Here is a 17897-nt window from a genome sequence, read left to right as displayed (position 1 = left end):
TGGATGGTCAATAAATTGCTAAAAGCTGGATGCAGAGTTAGCATTTTTGCTAGGCTCATGAATTTCAAAACATTTATTTATAGAAATATTTTTGATATTTTAATGAGGGAAGATGTTAATGTAAACCCACTACTTGTTCTGTTGCAGCCTTTCTCCAAACGAGCAGTGGATCATGTGCAAACCCATTTGACTAAGAAGCAGTTGCCACCCAGTCTCTTCCAGGTGTGTCTAAGTTAACAATTCGCAAAATTTTTTACTTAAAAAAAGGCATTTTATGCTACATGCTAGCCTCTTTTTTTTAATGTGGATCCAGTCGTCCAGGACAAACAATAATAACAAATAAGTCTGTCGTCTCTTTTGTCTCCCATCTAATGACTGTAACCAATTCTGATGGATTATTTTACACCATCATATTTTTTAATCCTAACATTAGGACTCGTAATGTAATATTTAACATCACATAGTACAGCAGCTACCCTTATGGGGTGAGGCCAACTCGACACACATAGCCAGTACGCACAATTTAGAAGCATCACGACAGTTGATGGGCATTGATCCACACATTTTTATTAAGATCCTTTCTGGACTGTGCCTCTAATGCCTGAGTAACTCAATATTCAACTAGATCCTGTATAAAACAGGTTCTATAGGGAGATGTTTCTCTTTTGTTTCAGATTTGCTTTAAAATGGATGGACTGCATTTGGATGTAATAAGATTGAGTTTTACAATTAATAACAAGCTCTCTTGATCTTAGCAAAATTATTGAAAGTTAGCTTTAGCAATCTTCTCAGAAAATATGTGGAAACTATTGACAGCATTCTCCTGGTGAAGCTTTCTGCATCTTGAGCATCTTCCACATTCTAAGGTGCATCATATGATGCAAACAAAATATTCTTTGTCTATAACTTGAGAAAAAATTGTGCATTGGTTAATTCGTAGACTTAGATAGAGCTTTCAAGCTCCTAAATCGTTTAAAATATTCAATTTCTAGGTCATCCAAAATGAGACAAAGTAATCTGAACTGTTGTAAATACACTCATTGGTTATTTTATTAGGCACGCCTGTACAGCTGTTCATTAATGTGGCAGCAACTCATAAGAACATAAGAAATAGGAGCGGGAGTAGGCTGTCCGGCCCATCGAGCCTGCCCTGTCATTCAATAAGATCATAGTTGATCTGTCTGTAAACTCAGCTCCATCTACCTGTCTTCTCCCCATAACCCTTAATTCCCTTACTATGTAAAAACCTATCTAACTGTTTCTTAAATATATTTAGTGAGGAAGCCTCAGCTGCTTCCATGGGCAGAGAATTCCACAGATTCACCGCTCTCTGGGAAAAACAGTTTCTCCTCATCGCTGCCCTAAATCTTCTCCCCTGAATCTTGAGGCAATGTCCCCTAGTTCTAGTCTCACCTACTAATGGAAACAACTTTCCTACTTCTATCTTATCTATCCCTTTCAAAATTTTGTATGTTTCTATAAGATCCCCTCTCATTCTTCTGAACTCCAGAACTCCCAGGTGACTCAATCTCTCCTCATAGGTTAACCCTTCATCCGTGGAATCAACCTGGTGAACCTCCTCTGCACTGCCTTCAAAGCCAGTATATCCTTCTTCAAGTATGGAGACTAGAACTGCACACAGTACTCCAGGTGTGGCCTCGCCAGTACCCTGTATAGTTGCAGTATGACCTCCCTGCTCTTGAATTCAATCCCTCTAGCAATGAAGCTCAATACATAAAAGCATGCAGACATGGTCAAGAGATTCAGTTGTTCCTTTTCAAACATCAGAATGGGGAAGAAATGTGATTGAAGTGACTATGGAGCAGATGGGGTAGTTTGAGTAACTCAGGTGTTGGCACGTGGCCAAGTGGTTAAGGCATTCGTCTAGTGATTTGAAGGTCACTAGTTCGAGCCTTGGCTGAGACAGCGTGTGTGTCCTTGAGCAAGACACTTAACCACACATTGCTCTGCGACGACACTGGTGCCAAGCTGTATGGGTCTTAATGCCCTTCCCTTGGATAACATCGGTGTTGTGGAGAGGGGAGACTTGCAGCATGGGCAACTACTGGTCTTCCATACAACCTTGCCCAGCCTGCACCCTGGAAACCTTCCAAGGCGCAAATCCATGGTCTCAGGAGACTAATGGATGCCTATAAAGATCTCAGACACTGCTCATCTCCTGGGATTGTTGCCCACAATAGACTCTAGATTTTATAGAGAAGGGTGTGAAAAACAACACCCAGTGTGCGACGGTTCTGTGGGCGAAAATGCCTTGTTAATGAAAGAGGTCAGAGGAGAATGGCCAGACTTGTTCAAGCTCACAGGAAGCTGACAATAATTCAGATAACTACGTGTTACAACAGTGGTGTGCAGAAGAACATCTCTGAATACACAGTACTTCAAACCTGGAATTGGATGGGCTACAGCAGCAAAAGACCACATACTTAATAAAGTTGCCACTAAGTGTGTATTCTAACAATTTCCAAACACTTGTATTAAAAAATAAATTGGCAATACTTTAGTGATTTTTATGGAAAATAATGGATTATTTTAAAATTAATGCTCTGTGTAAAAGTCAGAATATTTATCAGACTCTTACTGAGGGCTATGAAGTTCATTCCATTCCACTAAAATCCACCCTGGGAACTGGTGCAGAATTATTCTGGCAAGTAAATAATTTAGCCTGAGTCCTTCGTGTCACACTGAACTCCACGAGTCAGGTGTTGGAGTGCCACTGGCTACAATTTGGGATCTTAGCTTGCAGATCTGTGGGCTTATGACAGCAATAGCAGACATTTGGCTGTCATGACCATGAAAAATCCTGTCCCAAATTTTTATTTTGTTCACGTTTTGTGGCTTTAAGCTGTTCTAATCTGTGAAATTCCATAGCACATTCAAATTCTGTATTCATTACCTTCTTTGTTTCTGGATGATTTTTCTTTGAAGCCCACATGCAATTTTAGTGGGGCATTATGTAAAGGTGCTGGAGGAGCTGGATGTCAGACACACAATTCATTGTTGTGCTGTTTTCTGCTTCCATCGGCCCTGAAAAAGAGGAAAAACAGATGCCTTACTTATGCAGTGGTTTGGAAAGGGAGTGATGTATCTAGTCACAAACAAGAGAAGATCTGCAGAAGCTGGAAATCCAAGCAACACACACAAAATGCTGGAGGAACTCAGCAGGCCAGGCAGCATCTATGGAAAAGAGTCGTTGACTTTTCGGGCTGTGGTCCTGATGAAGGGTTTCAGCCCGAAATGTGACTATACTCTTTTCCATTGATGCTGCCTGGCCTGCTGAGTTGATGTATCTAGTGGTGACTTTAGATTGGAGGTGCTAGAAATTATTTCATATTTCCCTTAAACATAGGGAAATAGGTAAAGGACTGAAGAAGAAGGAATGTAATAGGAGAGGACAATGGGGGGATAAAGGTCGGCTGATGGCGCAGTGAGATCAGTGCCGGGCTCGAGACCGGAGGTTCCCGAGTTCGATCCAGTGACAGACCACCCCCGTGCGCGCTCTCCATCTGTGCCGGGTTGATGTCGAGCTCGCAACTCGGCCTCGTAAAAGTAATACTGTGAAGTGTCTGTGCGAGGAGTGGCGCCCCACACAGCCTTTCGAACTGCACCCTGTAAGGCGTGAAAATGCCCGACGCTGGCCTCTCAGGTCTGAGTCGACGTCGTCATCATCATCATCATCATCATCATCCCTAAACGTAGAAGGTGAACGTTTCGTCATCTTCTCTGTATTATTGCCCCATACCCTTTTGCCCCAAACATATCCAAAACCTCTACCCTATATCTTCTGTCACCCTCACATACCAGAGAAAGATGGGAAAGATGGGAATGGTGGGGATGAATAGAACTTGACAAAGGAATGTTCCATGTAGCCCACAAAGGGACAGGCATATATTGGATTCATTACGGGTTCCCACAGCTACATTTTTGAGTTGAAGGAAGTGAATGAAGTTGAAAGATAAGTTGCATACTCTGAGAGTCAGTTTTACCATGAAGCGGATGGTGATGGAGGAGGATGACTGGTCCTGTATTCAAGAAAGAAGTAAGTGTGTCCCAGTGTGGGATAGAATATTGTATTTGTAGTTCCTTGGTGTAGTTCCTAGTAATCTGACCTGCCAAATACATCTAACATTTCCTGTTTTTATTTCAGGGTTTCTAGCTTTTGTAGTATTTTAAACATAAGAGATTCTGCAGATGCTGGCAATCTTTTTTTTTAATTCTTTTTATTTTTTTATTACAAACGGAAACAAATAAAAAAACCAAAAAAAAACCCAGCAAAATCCACAAAAACCACGACCTTAACAAAATCAGATTAAATATTGAGCAGCAAAAGGGAGAAAAATATAAAGGCAAAAGTAAACATGCTGGCAATCTTAGCAGGTCAGGCTACATACAGGGAGGGGAATAAACAGTCGACATTTCAAGACTGGAAAGAAAGGGGACAGAAGCAAGAAGTGGGGAGAGGGGGAGGAATATGAGCTGGCAGATAATAGTTGAGACTAGATCAGGGGGAAGGTGGGTAGCGAAGGATGGGGATGAATTAAGAAGCTGGTAGGTGATAGGTGGAATAGGTAAAGGACTGAAGAAGAAATGTAATTGGAGAGGACAATGGGGGGAAAAGGGGAAGGAGGTGAGATACGAAAGGTGGCGATGGGTACGTAGAGAAGAGAAGATGGGGTAATCAGAATGTAGACTTCAGAAAAAGAAGGGGGTCAGGCATAAAAATTACCAGAAGTGAAATAAATCTATTTTCATGCCGTCAGGTTGGAGGCTACCTAGAAGGGTTATGAGGTGTTGCTCCTCCAACCTGAGATTGGCCTCCTCATTTGCTATGAGGAGGCCAAGAACAGACCTGACAGATGAGAATAGGAGGTTGAATTGAAATAGGTAGCCATGTGGAGATCCTGCCTTTTGTGATGGACAGAACAAAGTCCCACATTCTCTGTCATTCCTCACTGAGGTAGTGAAGACAGCACCGGGCACAAAGACTACACTAGATGACCCCAGTAGTCTCGCAGGTGAGGTGTTGCCTTAACTGCAAGGACTGTTTGGAACCTTAAATGGTGATGAGGGAGGAGGTGTAGGGGCAGGTGTATCACATCATGCTTGCAGGGATAAGTAAAAGGAGGGAGATCAGTGGGGAGGTGTCTTTGTAATATTTTGTTTTTGCATGTTTGATGAATTAGTGTTGGGAGAAGGAATAGCATAGTATTAGGGTAAATTGAGTTTGGAATGGTCCTGAATTAAAGTGTTTGGAAGTAAAGGAAGTTGTTGAGATCATATTGTTAGAAAATCAGAACAAGAAGGCATAATTTTAAACTTGGAGCTGTTTAAAATAATTAGTTGCAGGGCGTTTTATTTCCACACAGACAGGCATGATAATCTAGAACTCTTTTCCTCCAAAGCTAGTGGTTACTGGGTCAACTGAAATTTTCAAGATTGAGATGAAAGGATTATTTTTGGTGTCTGTGCAAAGGAGTTAAAGTATATGATGCAAATTAGATTAAATGGATTTCGGTGTTTGCATCTTTCGCAATTTAATAGTAGGATGGAACAGTCTTGTAGGGCTATATCATCCACTCTTGTCCTTTGGCTCTGATGACCCTGCCTAAATAACAGCAGATTGATTCTGAATTTCTGAGTCTCTACAACAAACACTTATTATTGGGCTTCCGGCAGCATTTACCTTCCTCCCCACCCACGCATCTGTATCCCACAGCCTTCACATTGAAATGGCTGGCGAAACTTACAGTTCAAAGTCATATCCCCCTCTGAGCTTTACTGTGTTTTGAAGTATTATGTGTCAGGTTTTGCTTTAAAATGCTGGAGAATGCTCCAGCTAGAGCTATTAAGTTAAAATTGAGATAACAATAATCAGCAAACTTTTTTTGGACGTGTGAGAGTATAGTACTGTGGTTTACTCTGAAGCTTGCACTAATCAACAACTACAAATCTTGTGAAAATTCCCACATAAGCAATCTGTTAATTATTGCTCAATTGTCATTTCTTTCTAACAGCCATACATTGAAGAGATCTGTGACAGTCTACGGGGAAAAATTTTTCAGAAATTTATAGAGAGGTATGTACAAAGTTCACTTCTGTGTGTGGAAGGTATAAACTTTGAATGTTTATGGAAGGTATATGTGTTGCAGCTGTTGTTCATAGAGCTATGTAATACACAAATAATGTTTCTAGAAAGGTACATGCAATAGGAATACTACGAAGAAAGTGCGTGCTGGGCAAATGTTATTGACAAAAGTGGTTCTCATTCTGTGAATGCCTATCTTGATAACATTATTTGTAAGAATGATGTTTATGAAGTATTTCATCCTATGCAAATACTGCTAAGAATAGAGTATATGTTATGCAACTGCCCAAAGTTCAAAGTAAATCTAAAGCAATACACACAATGTGCTAGAGGAGCTCAACAGGTCAGGCATCATCTGATGATGGGTCTCAGGCTGAAACTGACCAGCTGAGCTCCCCCAGCACGTTATGTGTATTGCTCTAGATTTACTTTGAACTTTGAGCAGTTGCATAGGATGAAATACCTTCAGTACCTCTTGTGTAATATGCACAGGTACATGTATGCGCAGGAGGAACGAAAAACTGAGCTAATTAACAGGTGTAAATTAACAATTTCTTGTGATTCATTGTATGGGACCTATACTTAAATTATTCTTGAACATACTTTATACTTTATTGTCACCAAATAGTTGGTACTAGAACGTACAATTATCACAGCGATATTTGATTCTGTGCTTCCCATCCCTGGATTACAAATATTAAATATTAAAAATAGTAAAAATTAGTAAATATTAAAAATTTAAATTATAAATCATAAGTAGAAAATAGAAAAATGGAAAGTAAGGTAGTGCAAAAAAACCGAGAGGCAGGGCCGGATATTTGGAGGGTACGGCCCAGATCCGGGTCAGGATCTGTTCAGCAGTCTTATCATAGTTGGAAAGAAGCTGTTCCCAAATCTGGCTGTACGAGTCTTCAAGCTCCTGAGCCTTCTCCTGGAGGGAAAAGGGTCGAAAAGTGTGTTGGCTGGGTGGGTCGTGTCCTTGATTATCCTGGCAGCATGCGGTGTAAAGTGAGTCCACGGACGGAAGATTGGTTTGTGTGATGTGCTGCGCCGTGTTCAGGATCTTTTGCAGCTTCTTTCGGTCTTGGACGGACAACTTCCGTACCAGGTTGTGATGCACCTTGGAAGAATGCTTTCTACGGTGCATCTATAAAAATTAGTGAGAGTTTTAGGGGACAGGCCAAATTTCTTTAGTTTTCTCAGGAAGTAAAGGCGCTGGTGGGCCTTCTTGGCAGTGAGCTCTGCTTGGTTGGACCAAGTCAGGTCATTTGTGATATTGACCCCGAGGAACTTAAAGCCTTTGACCTGTTCCACCTGCGCACCACCGATGTAAGTTGGGTCGTGCGGTCCGCTACTCCTTCTGAAGTCAACAATCAATTCCTTTGTCTTGCTAACGTTGAGGGATAGATTATTGTCTTAGCACCATGCTGCCAGGTTCTTAATTTCCTCTCTGTACTCTGTACCTGAGATACGGCCTACAATTGTTATGTCATCTGCAAACTTATATATTGAGTTTGATAGAAACTTGGCTACACAATCGTGGGTGTACAGTGAGTACAGCAGGGGGCTGAGTACACAGCCTTGTGGGGCACCGTTGCTCAGAGTGATCGTAGAGGAGAGCTTGTCCCCTATTTTTACAGCCTGAGTCCTGTCTGTGAGGAAGTTGAAGATCCAGCTGCAGATCTGGGTGCTAAGGCCCAGATTCCGGAGTTTAGGAATCAGATTATTTGGAATTATGGTATTAAAGGTAGAACTGTAGTCAATGAAAAGAAACGCTAAGGTATGGTCATGGTGGGAAATGAAGCACATAAGGAATGAAGTCTCAATAAAACTTTCTAGATCCTGCAAGTTAGAAGGGAATGTTCCAAGAGTGTTGATGTTAAGGATCATTATATACACATAGCATAATTTTAATGACCTCGATCTTTCACTAGTCATGGGCTTTGTAACATCCAACTCGTGATTACCAGCACTGTCTCTGTATTCTGCTGTCTTGGGGTATCATCAGACAATAATTTACTCTGTAACTACATTTGCTGGCTGTTCATCATTTGTTTCTCTGAAAGAGACAAAGAAGTATAATGTGATCTTGCAATAAGGTGATATGCTTGCCATGACTGAATAGCTGAGGTGTAGGATTGGTAGTAGGTACATGAGTGTGAATGAAAGTTGGAGCAGTACGTGAGAATTGTAGTTGAGATGTTATTGGGTAAATAATGGAGGTGCGGTGCAGTGCAGGAAGCAATATATGTCTGGAATTATTCTTGCTGAACTGATGAAATTCTAGGAGGTAATCAAATTTTAGTATTCAATGGCATTCACCTTCCTGATACCCTGTTTCTTTGCTGCTGCATCTCATATCGGGACACTTTCTTGGTCTCTTCTAATGGAGCAAATTCAGATGTGCTTTTACATCTGGGTTGCTCTGAGGGTTTCTCTAGTTGTACATTGACTTCCATAAGTAGTCCTAGACATGACTTCAATTATAAAAGGTTAGAGTTTTCATAACACTTACAAAATGCAAGAGAAACTCAGCAGGTCAGGTAGCATCTATGGAAAGGAATAAACGGTCAATGTTTTGGGCTGAGACCTTTCATCAGGACTGGAAGGGAAAAGAGGGCCAGAATAAGAAAGTTGGGGGAGAGGAACAGGGAGTAATAGGTGGAAAAGGTAAGGGACTGAAGAAGAAATAATCTGATGAGAGAAGAGTGGACCACCGGAGAAAAGGAAGGAGAAGGGGCACCATTTGGAGGTTTAGGTAGGTGAGGAGACGAGTTAGCGAAAATTAAAGAAATTGATGTTCATGTGATCAGATTGGAAGCTACCCAGGCAGAATATGAGGTGTTGCTCGTCCAACCTGAGGAATATTATCGTTATGTCAGTAGAGGAGGTCATGGAGGTCATATGTCAGAAAGGGAATGGTGATTGGAATTAAAATGGTTGGGCACCAGGAAATCATGCTTGTTGCGGATGGAGCAAAGGTACTCGACAAAGTGATTCCACCAATTTACGTTGGGTCTCATGAATGTAAAGAAACAAGCACTGGGAGCACTGTATACAGTAAATGACCCTAACTGACATGCAGTTGGTGTTGCCTCACTTGGAAGATTTGTTTGGGGCCCTGAATGGAGGTGAGGGAGGAGATTAATGTGTAGGTGCCAGGAGGGAGATTAGTGAAGAGGTACGAATGGTCATGGGAATCATGAAGGGAGTGATCCTTGCCAAAAGTGGAGAGTGTGAGGAAGGTAAAGATGTGTCTGGTGGTAGTGAAGTTGGGGTGAGGACAGATGTTCAGAAAATGGAGGCGGTATGGTTGAAGGCAGTGTCAATGGAGGAAAGGAAACCCTCTCCTTTGTAGAAGGAGAATATCTCTGATGTTCTGGAAAGGAAAGCCTTATCCTGGTAACAGATGTGTCAGAGACGAATGAACTGAAAAAGAGAATGCTGTTTTCAAACTTTGAACTGGTGTGTGGGATTCCAGATGACACTGATTTCATGCCAAGGGCCAAACTACCACACAAAAGGTATGAAATTAAATCTTTGAAACATTGCCTGAACTTTTCAACACTTTTGAAGATCTAATGCTTGTTGTATAATCTTGCTATCATGATGGGATACTCCCTACCAAAGCAAAATGAAGAGCAGCTGGAGCAGGAGAAGGGTGTGAAAGAAGAAAAAGTGAGGTCACTAACTTTGCACTGCACCTTTCTGACCTTGATGTTAGTGAAAACCTTGTCCATAACAGTTCTTCATCATATTGCACAGCGCAATATACAAGTGAAAAACAGTGTCAAGGAGGGTTTTTGAGGAGGTTACTATGAAGCCGTGAAGGCAAGGAGGTAGACATTATACACGTTGACTTCAGTGAGACACTTAGGCTTCAAGGTATTTTGACAGAATGGATTCAAAATTGGCTTAGTGATAGGAGGGTTGATATTCTGACAAAGTCTGTAACCAACAGTGTACTACAAGTACTGGCACTTGAGCTATTTATTATATTTGTAACTGACTTGACTTGCATGAGAATGTTTGTGGTGTGATAAGTAGGTTTGATGATGACAAGAAGATTGATGGAGTTGTAGATAGTGTGGTGGATGCCTAAGGATACAGAGGGACGAGGAACAGCTGAAAGGTTGGGTGAAGTAGTGGCAGAAGGGGATATGATCCAGTCAAGTGTGAGGTCCTCTAAAACTGGCTAGACATGCACGATAATCGGCAGGGTTCACAGAAGCATCGATGTGTGGAATCACCCTGGGGTATAAGTTCAGGGCTCCCTGACAATTGCAACACAAATGATTATGGTGGTGAAGAAGGCTTTTAGCTTGCTTCATTTCATGGACATAGGTATTGAGAATCAGAGTTGTAACTGTACAAGGCATTGATTAGATTGCAGTTGGAATCCTGTGCCACGATGAAGCCAACCTCAGGGTGGAGGAACAACACCTTGTATTCCGTCTGATGTCCTCTGACCCGATGGCATGAATATCGATTTCTCCATCCATTAAACAAATTCCCCCCATCCCCCCTTCCTCTATTCCCACTCTAACCTTTACTTCTTCTCACCTGCCTTTTACTTCCCCCTGTGTCCCCTCCTCCTTCCCTTTCTCCTGTGGTCCACTCTCCTCTCCAATTAGATTCCTTCTTCTCCAGTCCCTGATCTTTCCTTCACATCTGTCTTTACCTATCACCTTCCAGCCAGGCTCTTTCCCCTCCCCCTCCACCTTTTTATTCTGGCATCTTCCCCCTTCCTTCTCAGCCTTGAATGAAGGATCTTGGCCCGAACATCGATTATCTATTCAGTTTAATAGATGCTACCTGACCTGCTGAGTTCCTCCAGCATTTTGTGTATGTTGCACTTGGAATTTTGCTTGCTGCTCCGGTCACCACACCATAGATGTGGTTGTGCTTGAGAGAGCACAGAAGAGATTCACCAGAATGTTGCCTGTAATGGAGGGCTTTAGTTATAAGGAGAGATTGGATAGGCTGGGATTGACCTCACTGGAGCACCAGGAGGCTGGAGGGTGACCTTACAGAGGTTCATATAATTATGAGGAGCATAGAGAGTGTAGAGAGTCATAATCTTTTTCCAAGGACAGAGAATGTAGTTTGAAGATGAGAGGGGAAATATTTAAAGGAGATCTGTAGAGAAGTTTTACAGAGTGCACTGAATATATAGAACAAGCCGTCAGAGGTGGTGGTAGAGGCAGATACGATCATAGTGCTTAAACAGCATTTAGAACAGTAAATCATAAAAACAAGATTCTGCAGATGCTGGAAATCCAAAGCAACACACACGAAATGCTGGAGGAACTCAGCAGGTCAGGCAGCAACTATGGAATGAATAACAAGTCTTCTCCTATCATTTTGGATCTCCCCCTCCCCCTCCAACTTTTAAATCCCTTACTCACTCTTCCTTCAGTTAGTCCTGACGAAGGGTCTCGGCCTGAAACGTCGACTGCACCTCTTCCTAGAGATGCTGCCTGGCCTGCTGTGTTCACCGGCAACTTTGATGTGTGTTGCTTGAATTTCCAGCATCTGCAGAATTCCTGTTGTTTGCAAACAAACGATGTTTCTGGCTGAGACTGTTCTTCAGAACAGATTTGGGGTAGATACATGGATTGAAAAGAATGGAGGGATTAGTGTTGAATTAATGTGGATAGACTTCTCTATCAACGTGGCTGAGTTGGGTCAAGGGGTCCTTCTTTGCTATACAACTCTAGCTTTATGACATAATATAAACAAAACTAATCTTATAGCTCACACCATGTAAAATGTAGTATGTATGCTAGTTAATCCGTCTGGTGCGTTTCCATAGTATCTGTCTTCCATTTTTCTGCCCATTGGATCCGCTCAGTGACTGCAACCAGGCTGCTGAAGGACAGTTGAGTGTGATCCTGGAGGATGATCTTAAGCTGCTCTTCGTTTGGCTTAGGATGTATGTTTTCATGGCGACTGCAGCATTCTAAGTCGATGGAAATAGCCGGGGCACTGGTGGATGTCTGGGATGAGAGAATGAATGTCATCTTCATAACAGAGGATAGCAAGTTCGTTTGCCACTGGCTCACTGCCACTCCTCCGCATTAATATCTCAGTTAGCCCAGTCATCTGTTGTTTGACAGATTATTGGTCTAATGTAGCACATTGCAATGCTCTTAAGTTACTGTAATCATGGCAACCACTTGCACTGCAACAGAAGCAGGAAAACAACCACAACACACTGTATCATAAGTTAGGCGTACAAATCTGGAAAATGAATTACCTAGCACATCCATAGTGGAAGGATTTAGGATGTAAACCAATAACTTCAAGAGGAATAAATAAATCTAGAAATTTAGAACAAATCTTGCTTGATTACCCTTGACTTCCAAGTCTACCTATTATTCATGAATTTGTTGTCTGAGTATCTGAGTCTTTCTTTCTTTTGATACACAGATTTCTCACTTTTGATTTCTTTTTCAGTGACAGATTCACTCGTTTCTGCCAGTGGAAGAACGTAGAACTAAATATCCATGTAAGTACATTAGTTACTATGAAGGTATTTACAGTATGAGTTGTCTTTCACACCAGTATTCACAACTTGTAGTGTTATTTTACTGTCTGGTTATATATGTAATGTACTGTTTTTGTATTATCTGAAGCTTCATCGACTTACTCATTTGGACATTGAAGGCCTCTATATGAAAAACAAGAAATCGTGACCAATGCTTAGTGCAAAGCGTGATAAGGGTGTTTGCCTTTTTTGCAAAAATGATGACACACCAAAGTAGTGATGTAATGGAATATGGTGCTGTAAAGATGGAAGTTATTTGTTTCATCTTACTTACTGGGAAGCCATCTGTGTTGATTAAAAAAATATCTTGAATTCCAAGGTTTATTGTTTGTAACCAATTTTAAGTATTTTCAACCATCTGCTGCTCTTTTTGCAAAGCTTGCTGTGGCCTTAAAGTGGGCACGAGTCCTAAAGCTGTTCAGTTTTCCTTTTAAACCTGGAACTGGTGGTCTGTATTTTTTGCTGCCTGTGATTCTTGTTTCACCAAGGTGGCACAATAGGGTGCAGTTTATTTTCTTCTCTCAGTGTTCGGATCAATGGGCTCTGTAATTATCAGCAGGAATTGTCAGTTTAACTTGGGGCAGATGTTACTGAAAAGGATTCATTTGGTTACCATATCCCATTATAATTTGAAGCCAGTTCTACTTATTAATATAAATATGCACCAAGAAGGAAAGGCACCCTAGTCATTAGACAGTGTGATGAGTGAGAATTTTAAGTCTGCTGGGTAAGTGCAGTTCCATGCAGTACAACTCATAGAAAACAATGCATGATGTTACAAATCCTGCTTGAAAGGTAATACAGAACAGGTATTCCCAACCTTTATTTATGCCATGGACCCCTACCATTAACCGAGGGGTCCATGGACCCCATATTGGGAATCCCTGCTTATAGATTCTAATGTAGAATCCACATCTTTCAGAAGACACATCCGGAATTTAACCAACCCACGAGCCTCCACGTCCAGCGCATAATTCTCTGCAACTTCCACCATCTCCAATGGGATGCCACCACCAAGCACATCTTTCCCAGAACCCTCCCCCCCAGCCACACACACACTTTCTGCTTTCCGCAGGGATCACTCCCTACAAAACTGTCTTGTCCATTTGTTTTTCCCAACTGATCTCCCTCTTGGCAGTTATCCTTGCAAGCAGACCAAGTGCTACACCTGCCCCTACACTACCTCCCACACTACCATTCAGGGTCCCAAACAGTCCTTCCAGGTGAGTCGATACTTCACCTGTGAGTCTGTTGGGCTCATCTACTGTCTCCAGTACTCCTGGTGTGGCATCCTGTATATCGGTGAGACCTGACGTAGATTGGGAGACTGTCTCGCTGAGCACCTTTGCTCCGTCCGCAGAAAAAGTGGGTTCTCCCAGTGGCCGCCCATTCTGACGTGTCAGTCCTTGGCCTCCTCTACTGGCGCAATGAGGCCACACTCAGGCAACACCTTATATTCCATCTAGATAGCCTCCAGCCTGATGGCATGAATATCGATCTCTTGAACTTCTGGTAATATCCCCCCCCCCCGCCACCATTCCCATTTCCTTCTCTCTCCTTATCTCCTTGCCCACCCATCACCTCCCTCTCGTGTTCTTCCCCCTCTACTTTCTTCCATGGTCTTCTGTCCTCTCCTATCAGATTCCCCCTTCTCCAGTCCTTTGTCTCTTTCACCAATCAACTTCCCACTTCTTTCCTTCACCCCTCTCCCACCTGGTTTTGCCTATCACCTACTACCTTGTATTTCTTCCTACCCCCTCACCTTCTTACTCTAACTTCTCATCTGTTTTTCTCCAGTCCAGTTAAAGGGTTTTGGCTCGAAATTTTAATGGTGTTCTTTTCCACAGATGCTGGCTGGCCTGCTGAGCTCCCCCAGCATTTTGTGTGTGTTGTTCGGAATTGAATCCTTCCTTTTGTTGACTTTTGCCATCACCATGCACTTGGTCTTTTTTTTCTGCACAACATGTCTGTTGTGCCATTTCAAGGTTGGAAAGTATCTTCACAATCCTTATAAGAATTATGGATGTATATTGCAGTTTAGCCCAAAGGTGCCGTTTAAACCACAAATTGGTCCAATGAAAAAACAACTTATAATAATTTCTGTATAATTATACACCTTTTTTTAAAATAAAATTCAGTGATCCTGTTACATCTCCCTCATGATCCTCTTAACCAAACACAAGACACTGAATCATCATCTACTTTCACAGTAGCCCTTGCTGTGAGAAGGCCAGGGTATTTGGAGGCTTTTTCAGTGATCTAATAACTCCAGTTCTTTTACCACACCCGTAGCAGGAGGAACCTACTGAAGAGATGAATAACTAGCTAATTGCATTTGGATTGTTTATGATTTTTAATGGAGAAGTGAGACAATTAATTGCTACATGATCTATTATTGTTCATAGGGCTGGTATTCACAGTCATGTTATGACTGTGGACCTGGACTTTAATAGTAACAGTGGAATTCTCTGCAATATCCTCTTCTGGATGATCCATTACTTGGTTATTACCTTTCCTTTTGCTCCAATTACTGTTTTTCCCCCACCCCTCCCAGCGCATCCCTGTTCTTACTTAGCAGGAGACTGGCACTGCATTCTTTGACCGAACGGTTTTCTTTCTGCCAAAAGTTTTTGCAAAGGTTCAAAGACATGATTTGAGGGGATGTCAAGGTGGCACGGTAGTGTGGTAGTTAATGCATTACTTTACAGCACCAGCAGTCATTGATCGTGGTTCAATTCCTGCCGGTGCTTGTAGGAGTTTGTAGGTTCCCCGAGTGACCGTGTGACTTTTCTCCTGGTGCTCCAGTTTCCTCCCATGTTCCAAAGATTTACGGTTCGGGTGAATGAGTTGTGGGCATACCAGATGACAGGAAGTGTAGCGACTCTTAATGAGCTGCTCAGCATAATCTTCACTGATTTGATTTGATGCAAAAGTAGCTTTTCACTGTATGCATATAACGAGCTTCCATAATATTAGTCGTTGTCATTGTCATGGCTATCCCTCGAGGTCGAGGATGATGGTCTTCATTCTGAAGAAGTGGCCCACAGAGTGAAGACGCCTGTGCGTGTATTTGTTTAATGTGTACTTGATGTTACACTCCAAGAAGCACATGATACTTCACAAATCAGCCAACTGATTCCAATGGCACGGAAACCACAACGATTGGAGCTGATGGATTTGTTGCAGCCTTCATCCGCCTTCACAGCCGTTGAGTTCGAAGTAACTTCGTCCGCCTGTTCCACCGTTGAGGTCTTGGTTGGATTGTTCTTTGTCAGGGACCTCACTCTCGACCTTACTGCCATGGGTGACCCTACCAGGAGCATAGCTCCAGACAGCATTGCTCTCGGGATCACAGGACTACACAAGCTTCTCCACCACGACAAGGTGACAATCCATGGAGAAGATAATATTAGTAAATTGGTGACAAATCAATACATAGGGAGGAAGACTGAAAATCTGACTGAATGGTGCCACAACAACATGCTTTTACTCAATGACAGCAAGACCAAGCAGCTGATTATTAACTTTAGGAGGAGGAAACCAGAGATCCATCAGTCAGTCCTCATCAGAGGATCAGAGGTGGAGAGGGTCAGCAGTTTTAAATTCCTCAGTGCTATCGTTTCAGAAGACTTGTCCTGGGCCCAGCATGTAAATGCAATTATGAAGAAAGTACAACAGCACCTCTACTTCCTTAGAAGTTTACGAAGATTTGGCATGATATCTAAAACTTCAACAAATTTCTATAGATGTGTAGTGGATAGTATACTGAATGGCTGCATCACAGCCTAGTATGGAAACACTAATGCCTTTGAATGGAAAATCCTACGAAAAGTGGATACTGCCCTGTCCATCACAGGTAAAACCGTCCTCACCATTGAGCACATCTACACAGAACATTGTTGCAGGAAAGCAGCATCCATCGTCAGGGACCCCACGATACAGGACATGCTCCCTTCTCGCTGCTGTCATCTGGACGAATATAGAGGAACCTCAAGGCTCACACCACCAGGTTCAGGAACAGTTATTACCATCAGGCTCTTGAACCAAAGGGGATGACTTCACTTCTTCACTTGCCCCATCACTGAAATGTTCCCAGACCCCAATGACACATTTTCAAGGACTCTTCATCTCCATAAGTCCATAAGACATAGGAGCAGAATTAGGCCATTTGGCCCATCAAGCCTGCTTCACCATTCAATCATGGCTGATCCTTTTCTCCCCTCCTCAGCCTTCTACCCCTAACCTTTGATGCTGTATCCAGTCATGAACCTACCAAGCTCTGCCTTCACAGCTGCCTGTGGTAATAAATTCCACATATTCACCACCCTCTGACTAAAGAAATTTCTCTGCATCTCTGTTTTAAATGGATGCCCCTCTATTCTGAGGTTGTGCCCTCCTGTCCTAGACTCCCCCAGCATGGGAAACATCCTTTTCACATCTACTCTGTCTAGGCCTTTAAACATTCAAAAGGCTTCAGTGAGATCCCTCCTCATCCTTCTAAATTCCAGCAAGTACAGATCCAGAGCTATCAAATGTTCCTCATATAATAACCCTTCTGTTCCCAGAATAATCCTTGTGAAGCTCCTCTGAACCCTCTCCAATGCCAGCATATCTTTTCTTAGATGAGGAGCCCAAAACTGTTCACAATACTCAAGGTGAGGCCTCAACAGTGAGTTACAAAGCCTCAGCATCACATCCCTGCTTGTGTATTCTAGACCTCCTGAAATTAATGCTAACATTGCATTTGCCTTCCTCCACACTAACTTTACCTGCAAGTTAACCTTTAGGGTGTTCTGCACAAGGACTCCCAAGTCCCTTTGCAAATCAGATTTTTGGATTTCTCTCCGTTTAGAAAATAGTCTACAAGTTAATAATCTTCCATTTATTTCTTCTACCAAAATGCGTGACTATTTGCCACTCTCTTGCCCATTCTCCTAAACTGTCTAAGTCCTTCTGCAGCCTACCTGTTTCATCAACATTATCTGCCCCTCTACCAGCCTTTGTATCATCTGCAAACTTGGCAGCAAAGCCATCTACTTCATCATCTAAATCATTGATATACAGCATTAAAAGAAGCGGTCCCAACGCTGACCCCTGCAGAACACTACTGGTCACTGGCAGCCAACCAGAAATTCCCACTCGCTGCCTCCTACCAAACACTCCTGCCAGTGCTCTAACCATGCCAGTAACTTTCCTGTAATGTCATGGGCTCTTAACTTGGTAAACAGTCTCATGTCAAAGGCC

The 17897-nt window shown here is 42.4% G+C and overlaps 1 protein-coding gene across 1 annotated transcript in view; it reads left to right on the top strand.

Moving 5' to 3' along the window:
* Positions 1 to 17897, top strand: part of grk3 (G protein-coupled receptor kinase 3) — a 293230-nt gene that overhangs the window by 155909 nt on the left and 119424 nt on the right. The window contains exons 5-7 of the mRNA XM_063034576.1: positions 148 to 222; positions 6033 to 6094; positions 12563 to 12614. Of these exons, the coding sequence (XP_062890646.1) occupies positions 148 to 222; positions 6033 to 6094; positions 12563 to 12614 (189 nt within the window). The remainder of the gene's footprint in view (positions 1 to 147; positions 223 to 6032; positions 6095 to 12562; positions 12615 to 17897) is intronic.

This window comes from Mobula hypostoma, chromosome 27 (genome assembly GCF_963921235.1).
Source record: "Mobula hypostoma chromosome 27, sMobHyp1.1, whole genome shotgun sequence".
NCBI lineage: Eukaryota > Metazoa > Chordata > Chondrichthyes > Myliobatiformes > Myliobatidae > Mobula > Mobula hypostoma.
This window is presented reverse-complemented; position numbering and strand designations above follow the sequence as displayed.